Below are 8,195 nucleotides of genomic sequence, written 5' to 3'. Positions count from 1 at the left end.
AAAGCAGGGCCTGAGAGTCTCTTATCATTGGCACTTGATTTCCTATTGGCTTAGAGCCGTAAGCTCCCTGGCAGAAGAAGGGCACAGAGGACACATGAAGGGAACAAAGAGGCGTGCACAGCAGCTTGCACTGCCCTGGGACAGCTCCAGTAGAGAGCAGTCCTGTGTCTTCCCTCTGAGATTCTACACCTTGGAGTAGGATCTAACACAGGGCACCAACTGAATGCCTTATGTTCTTGATAAGTACAATTCCTGGTACGTAGTAGGTGTTTCATAAAAGTTGCATGAATGAATGACACGTTTAGGCCATTAGACCAGCATCAGAACACACTGTGCCTGGACAGAGCTACATTTCTGTAGTCAATAAGAAAACATAACAGTCCTGGGATTGGAGTAGTAAAACTGGGCTTGTAGACTTGAAAGGAAGTCAAGAGGGTCCCAAGAGCTGGACACAGGAAAACTCAAAAGCCATACAACAACAGTACAGCAACCCAGATCAATCACTGTTAATATTTACGAGCAGTTTCTAATACATGGGCCCTCAGAATACCTATCATCCCCACAAGGGCCATCTTTCTGAGATCAGCGCCTGACTAGCTGACTGGCCTCACTCTGTATCAGGGTGGGGGGACTCACCCAGGAGGGGTCTGAGACACCAGTAGAGCTGACAAAGAGGCCTTGGAGAAGTATGGGGATTCCTTTGGCCACAAAGCTACAAGTCTTGTGCCTCCAAACCTGTAAGGCCGCCGACCTGCTTCACTCTTAGAGGATGCGGCAGAAGCCTGTGCTCCGGAGTGGGCTGCCAGTTGCCTAGGAAGGAGCCGGGGGGACGTATAGCCTGATTACTCAATGTTGTCATAGACCTGGATCACGTCCTCGTGGTTGCCGAGAGCCTGGATGAGGTGGGCGGCCTGCTCCAGGTCAGGGTCAGCCAGCCGCACCACTGTGTTGGGGATGAACTCCAGTGCACAGGACACAGGACACAAGCCCAGGGAGTCCAGCTTCTTCCTCACTTGATGCAGTGAAGAAGCATCACAAATAAACTAGGGACAAAGGAAAGTGAAGAGATGAGGAGCCAAGAGATAGTCATAGGACAAAGCCAGACAGAACTTTGCAAAACCTGAATGGAACTACGGTAATGTATCACTGGGTTTAAGCTCTTCACTGGCAGAGATATAGTTTTCAATGTTCTGAATCCTTCTCATGGTCCTCCGTAGAGTAAGTCCTATCCAGCATAAACTTAATAAATGTTCGTGCAATATGTGAACTCTTTATCTCACTTGTACCGCGAGTACAGGAAAGAAGAACTGAGAGAAGCATGCCTTAACTTTTCTGTTAGGGCCCTCTGAGAAGTCCACCAAATGCTAAGGCTTCCTACTCACTTTAAAAATGTCCTTTTCCTCTTCATCTTCAGTTTCCTTGACATCCTCAGCTCCTGCTTCGATCGCCAGTTCCAGGGCACGCTCTAGGTCCACTGCTTTCTTCTCTCTGTCCTCCACTCCAACTACAATCACCCCCTTTTTGTCAAAGGAGTGGCGAGCTCCTTCAGCCATCATTCCCCTGACAGGAAAGTAAACAGGCCAGAACGAATGCCTTTAGACACTCAGTCTCCACAACACTCTTTCCCACCCAGCCTCGAGTACATACAGACGTGGAGCAGCTCTCTTCCTGAAGAAGAAGATACAGCTACCACTGGGCAAGGGAAAAATCCAAACATATCCCCACCCTCTACTTTATGGTCTGATTGGAGCATGGAGGATGCAAAGAGTTTGCTCATCAATTCCTGTGCCATTTAGATTCCATTCCTGCTGGTACATTTTAAGACCTGAACATTAATAGGCTATAGATGGGAGAGTGGGACAAAGAGCCCCTTCTACGCCTGATGAACAGATCCTTTGGATCCTGCCTCGTACAGAACACATTAAGGGGGAGTAAATTATCCCATTTGGATTCTGCTAAGGATGGAGTATATGTAAAACCTGAATCACTACCAGAATAACAGTACTTTCCTTACACAGAATTAGAACCGCAAGGTTTCTTCCCCTTCCACTCTCCAAAGACACACACCTACCCATTCTTGTTCAGGATGTGTTTGATGTCCGAATGGCACTTGGAGCCACTGTTAGATAATGCCTCAATGAGCAGAGAAGAGCCACCAGGGCCTCGACCCTCATACAACAAATAAATGCCCTTGGTTTTCTGCAAAAACAAAATTAACACATTTTCCTGTTTCCCAGTTCCCTCCTGCATGCCAGCCCAGAACCACAGGCACCCCACCACAAAGTTGACTCCATGACACGGGCTCTCTGGGCTGGAGCTTAGACTCTCAAGTCTTTATTTTTGTCCCCACCCTCTGAGAGGAGGCCCATGAGACGAAATCTTGAGGTCATTGGAAGTCTATCCCTTACTTGGAAGGGAGTCTATTCCTCTGGTCCCTGAACAGTCAATTAGCCATCTGCCAGGTTTGTTTCCTTTCCTCCCCTGCCAAATTCCACATCCACTCCCCCCATTATTCCCATCAAGACTTATCATCCTTCACCCTATCCTGCATGAAATCCACCTGTGCTCCTACCCCTGGGATATAAAGTCACATACTTGGGCCTTATCAGAAGAGCCACTGAAAACAGCATGGCCTCAAAATGCAAACAATCAATCAAAAACTCTAATGACCAGTCTCTTCTGGACTTTCCATGCTGCCTCTACTCATCCCTTACCCATGCATCCTATTTCACCACTCTCTCCTAGCACCCTGCCCTGATGCCTTCCCAGAATTCTCAGCTGATGACTTCTCCCTTCCTCTTTCACAAAGGAAATGAAGGCCCACTAGGTGGGGGAAAAGCCGCCACCACCTTATCTGCACCACAGTCAACAAGAAGGCAGTATGTTTGATGATTACAGCATAGGCTCTGGAGTCTGACAGTCTGATTTCAAGTCTGTCATTTTCTATGTGATTTGGTTAAGTAGCCTAATCTTTCTGTGCCTCAGTTTCAGGATTCAGTGAGATAATGCATACAGAGTTCTTATCAAACTGCTTGGCCAGGAGTATGCACTCAATAACTATTATCTATTAAGATGATCCTTAATAGGCAAGTAGGAAGTACCTAGTACTTCCTTAGATCCTTCCCACTTGTCCCAGAGGAAGAGGTGTCCCCTCACCTGGATTCTACATCTCTGCCCCTCCCATCATCACTATTACCTGCACCCTCTTCCTACTGGCTTTTCTCCTTTGGGCATAAATATCAGAAAAACAAACCCTTCCTGAATCTAACATCAAGGCTTTCCCCACAGCACGCCCCTTATTTCTACCCCATCGCCTCACAACTCAGCTGAGCAATCCTAGGCTCGATAGTTCTATACACTGTCTATCCACCCGATTCCTGACTGTGCTCCCGTAACCAGTGACCCAGGAGAGACAGCCACCAGGAGGGTCTGGGTTGAAGGTGTCAACTTCATTGTTACCCTTCTCTCTGATAGTTTAAGGATTATTTGGTGGCCTTCCAGACATGGACACTGTAGGGACTGTGATCAATAGCAAGAATGTCAAATTGAGGACACACCTCCATTTTCAGCGATGCCTCAATTGTTGACTTGGGCATATGCTTGCTGCGACACACCTCTAAGATGTTGGCCAGGTTGCTGTTGAGCTCAGGATTGGGGCCTCCTTCTGAGATAGAAAATTATGAGCCAAGACATTTAATTATTTCCAGCCTCCCCACACGGCAACAACCCAAAAGAGTGCCAAGTCATCACCTAGCTTTCGGTTAGTTTAGGACACTTTATCCAGTGTTTGTATGGGATATGGGGTATTTTGCAAAAGAGGTTTTAATTCACTCTGTCTCTAAGAAAATAAAGGGCCGTGGCCCAGCTCCAGGAGACAAGCGAGGCCTTGGGCACAGAGAGGGCAGCGGCGGCCAGCGGTGGGTGACCATTAGGTTCTCACCTTTAACAGCGAGGCGGATGCTCAAACAGAGCTTGGAAAAGATGCGACTCCTTTCAGCATCCTTGGGACCCTTGATGTGCCGGACTTTGGACCACTTGTTGTGCCCGGCGGGGACTTCCGTGGTGAGGTGCAGCGTCCGGCCGGGAGTGGGGCTACAGCCCGAGAGGTCAGGCTGGGGGCCTGAGGGGAAGCGAGGAAGAGCTACCCAGGCCCCAGCGCCTAGTGCTCGCGAGTATGGGGCAGCGGTCCTGCTCAGGCTGACAGCGGCCAAAGCAGCCATTGACTCCGAGCCTGGGCCAAGGTCAGCAAGAGCAGTGAAAGAGCAGCAGCCAAGGTCAGCACGTCTCGTCTGCCGCCAAAACAAGCAGGTCCAGAGCCTGCAGTCACCTCCACCTGTCACCGGTGACCCAAAGGATAAGGCCCGCCGGGAACAGCCCGAACTCGATGGACCCCGCACCGCCCCGACCGCAACCGGGAGCAGGTCCGCTTGATGGGGTAGCACACTTCCTTTCCCCGGTCCGTTCTGATAACGCTTCCCCATCGCTCGCAAAATCCGTTCCGCTGCTGCAGTGTACTCGTTCCTCTGTTGCCTCTGCGCAAAGCCCGGCCCAGGTGGGGCGATCTGGTGCTCGATCCCTCCCAGTTGCTTGCGGAGCGCGCCTGACTTTGTTTCCCAGGGAGATGTGACAGAGATACATCTGAGTTATGAAACTGACTTTGCTTCCAAATTGCTTCCCAACTTTGAGCAGGTCCAGGATGATAAATGTTTTGTTGTTGCAAAGAAATATATAGTTCCTCATTTTACAGGAAACGTAATCGCCACCCAGAGATGTGATTGCCCGTTTAGTCTCTCTGAACTTTCTCTTCGCTATCTGGTAAATAAGAATGCTACTAGTATGTTGCTTCTGTGAATAGGCACTTTTAGTGTTTAAAATATACCTTGCCTTCCTAGTTCTCAGTATAATTATCTGATATACAAAAATCCCTCAAAGCATCTCCTTTTAACTGAATATTTTAAAAAGAAAAGCACCTTAGTTCTTACTCTTAAGGCATACATAAGTGGCAAGTTACCACTTAGCTGGTTATTGAGAATATGTATCAATGTTTGTCATGAGAATGGAAGTTCTGTTTCTATTCATTTTGTTACCAATGTTCTGCAACTGAAATGGATTAGTATTTTGTTTGTTTGTTTATGATAAACTCTATAACATCCATAACAATGGGAAAGAATAAAGCTAAAAATAATACAACATAGAAAATAAAAATATTATATTTACTTGTAAAAAAAAAAAAAAGAATGCTACTAGTAGTACTTGCTTTATCAACATAGGAAAGTTGAAAACACAAAATAAGCCCTTGGAGCTTTAAAGTAATAAAGTTTTATGTAAATAGCAGCGGCCAACATAGTGATGAAGCCCCAAAAAGGCAATGGTCGGCTTACGACTCAGATGAGACACAAGTCATTCTGGAGCGGATGATCAGAAGAGTCCTCTGGATCCAAAATCCCTTCTCTGTTTTCCTTCTGCTCTCCCAAGAGAGAAAACTAAGGCCACTAGGAGGAGAAGACAGACTAATGATGTCGAGCATCTTTTCATGTGCTTACTATTCATATACAGTACTTTTTTGTAATTTAAAAATGTATTGTACACCTTAAACTAATACAATGTTGTATATCAATTATGTTTTAATAAGACTGGAAAAGTATGTTACTTTTGAGTAGCAAATGTTACTTTTGAGTAGCAAAAAGCAAATAAAGGGAATTTACAATCACAAATGAGGAGAGGCCAAAACAAAGTTTGAGATTGCCTTAGCCCAATCAGCGTAAGCCCACCCGGGCACACCTGTAGTCCAAGAGTCAGGCTGATTGACTCACTGCAACAAGGGAAATCACACCAAAGGGAGGTGGACTCTGTCACCAAACAAAGGAAAAGATTATTATAGGATAATGGGGAAGACTGGATGTCAGGCGAAATTTCAATGAAATAGAATTTGATAGGCTCAAAGGAACAGAGAATTGTGTGGAGGATCAACATCAGCTCTGGCCTGCAAAGCAGACCCAGGGTTTGGTTTCCTTGGAAACCACAAAGTATATGTTCAGAAGCCCCTGCTCTGAAGCTGTACACCTGGGCTGGAAATCAAGGCCACTTCTCTGTCAAAATGATTTAGATTCTCCAAACAAGACTGTAGGGGTTCATTCTTACTGATATAACTTCAAACAGCAAACTTTCTGATAATCTATGATTTTAGAGAACAAAGTTTCTCTGTGAATTAAGTGTCACTCAGAGAAGGGAATTGTTATGACACTTTAAAGTTGTGTGTTTGGGAGAAATATTGTTTCCTGTTAACTTTGCAGCTGCTTTTATCTGTGCCTGTTTATGTGATGAATGGCAGGGCAGATTTTTTACTTTCTCAGTTTGAGCAAATATTTACTGTCTCAAGATAAATTCACAGGTGACTGACAAATCTCTAGGGGCCTGGTTGTCAGGATCACTGGAGTCATTAACTAACAATGAGTTTGAATGCTCGAGACTGGCTGAAGGAATCATTCTGTTAAGTTTGAGTATGTGTTGTTCACACTAACAGCTCTCAACGAATAAGATGACATTGGTTATTAGCCCAGATACTTTGCTAACTTGATAGTATGGCAGAAGCATTATTATTTATTCAGCACTTTATTTCCTCTTCCTAGGCACATGGGAAGACTACATTTCTTGACCTTTCTTGCAATTAGGTTGGAATCACATGACTAAATTTGGCAGATATGGGCAGAAATAAGTACTTCCAGGCCTATCCTGAAAAACTTATCTCCCACCCTCCAAAGTGAACTTGGAGGCCCCAAGTTCTGGATGACAGCTATAAATGGAGGAGGGCTAACCAACCTCCAAAGGACTTCAGGTAAGCAGAAACCCAAACCTTTATTGTGTTGTCTCTGAGATTTGGGGATTTGTTACTGCATAGCCCAGTCTACTGAGATGAATATAGTATTAACGCTCCCAGCTTTGTTCTTAAAAAAACCAAAGAACAGGAATCACGTATTTCCCATAAAACATACGCTGTCAGACCATATCGCACAGTTCTAACACTCAGCAGATGCTCATTTTGCCTCACACAATTCAAACCCTCATAGTACATACTTCTCTTCACTGACTCACTGCCACTCCCAGCTCCATGTCTTCTGACATCATGGCAGGTACTTACCAGATCCTGGCTCACTGAACCAATCACAATTTACTTCTCTTCCCTTGAAATGGTCCAACACAACAATGACAAACATAAATGAGGGGAGTATTCACCCAGGTCTCACAGCATTTGTATAGCAGTGAAGACGGCAGTCCTTCTCCATCCTACCACGGTGGGGCACAGGTTTGGGAAACTGGCTTGGACTTGGCAACTCTAGTCATCACATCAGAGCCTGGTGTCCAAACCTACAGGATCTGGGAGTTACCATTTCTTTGTCAACCTTCACAGCCAATAGATTACTGAATCCTGATTATTCCGTCTCTTATTAGTTCTTTACAGTTGTGTCCTGTTCTCCTTCCCTGCTGCTCCTTAGTTCAGGCTTTCCCCCCTCCCTCAGTTTGACTATTATAATATGTGAACTGACTCGCCATCTCAACCTCCACTTAGAGGCACTTTCTTCATTGCTCCCTAAACTTCTGAGCATAACTTCCCTCTATGTTAAATTTCCAAAGTCTCCTATAGGAGTAAGGTCTAAACTTTCTGCAAAGCACAAAAGATTGTCTGATCTGGCTCCTGCTTACCTCTCTAGCCACATTTCCCACCAATCCCCCTATAAAAACCCACATCAACTTGTAATTCTCTGAATATAACCATATTCTCTCGTCTCTAGACTGGTACGTGAATGTTTTCTCTACCTTGAATGCCTTTCCTTATTCCCAAAGAACTCCTACTTCAAAACCCAGTTCAAACATCCGTCTTGTGAAGTTTTCCCTGACCCTCTCTGGCTCCGCCCCAGTCACAGGTGATTCCCACCTCTTCAGGGCCAGCAGTAAGGCTGCACACATCTGTTACGGCACAACACTGCCAGTATTTATGTGGCTGTCTCCTCTGGTAGACCAAGCAACCTGTGGGTCATAACCCTTGGCATAGGGTAGTTGCTGTGTTTTGTTAAAGGTGATGAATGAGGCTGTCAGACAGTGATGGGTTGGGGGTGAAGTCTAATCCCCCAGCCAGTGTCTCTGGAACATGACCACAGTGGCAAAATGGGAAGAACTGAATTCATCACAAGAAGAAA

At 45.7% G+C, this 8,195-nt stretch overlaps 1 protein-coding gene across 1 annotated transcript; it reads right to left on the bottom strand.

The window, feature by feature from the left end:
- Nucleotides 1-491: 491 nt before the first annotated feature.
- Nucleotides 492-4,559, bottom strand: LOC117013913 (translational activator of cytochrome c oxidase 1). Its single transcript, XM_033091481.1, has 5 exons — nt 3,941-4,559; nt 3,558-3,664; nt 2,072-2,199; nt 1,383-1,560; nt 492-1,043 (listed from the first exon to the last, which is right to left on the bottom strand). The coding sequence occupies exons 1-5, from the start codon at nt 4,479-4,481 to the stop codon at nt 843-845; spliced, it is 1,155 nt and encodes a 384-aa protein (XP_032947372.1). The 5' UTR covers nt 4,482-4,559; the 3' UTR covers nt 492-842.
- Between the last annotated feature and the right edge of the window lie 3,636 nt (nt 4,560-8,195).

The sequence above is a fragment of the Rhinolophus ferrumequinum genome, chromosome 21 (assembly GCF_004115265.2).
Source record: "Rhinolophus ferrumequinum isolate MPI-CBG mRhiFer1 chromosome 21, mRhiFer1_v1.p, whole genome shotgun sequence".
Classification (NCBI taxonomy): domain Eukaryota; kingdom Metazoa; phylum Chordata; class Mammalia; order Chiroptera; family Rhinolophidae; genus Rhinolophus; species Rhinolophus ferrumequinum.
Note: the sequence above shows the minus strand (reverse complement) of the source record. Positions and strands in the feature narration are given on the sequence as shown.

Excerpts from the sequence above, each read along its gene's own strand:
- LOC117013913 (XM_033091481.1), bottom strand. The coding sequence starts at position 4,481 with ATGGGGAAGCGTTATCAGAACGGACCGGGGAAAGGAAGTGTGCTACCC. Across the intron at positions 1,561-2,071 it reads CACATCCTGAACAAGAATGG|GGGAATGATGGCTGAAGGAG; the intron begins GTAGGTGTGTGT and ends CTTTCCTGTCAG. Across the intron at positions 1,044-1,382 it reads AGGAAAAGGACATTTTTAAA|TTTATTTGTGATGCTTCTTC; the intron begins GTGAGTAGGAAG and ends CTTTGTCCCTAG.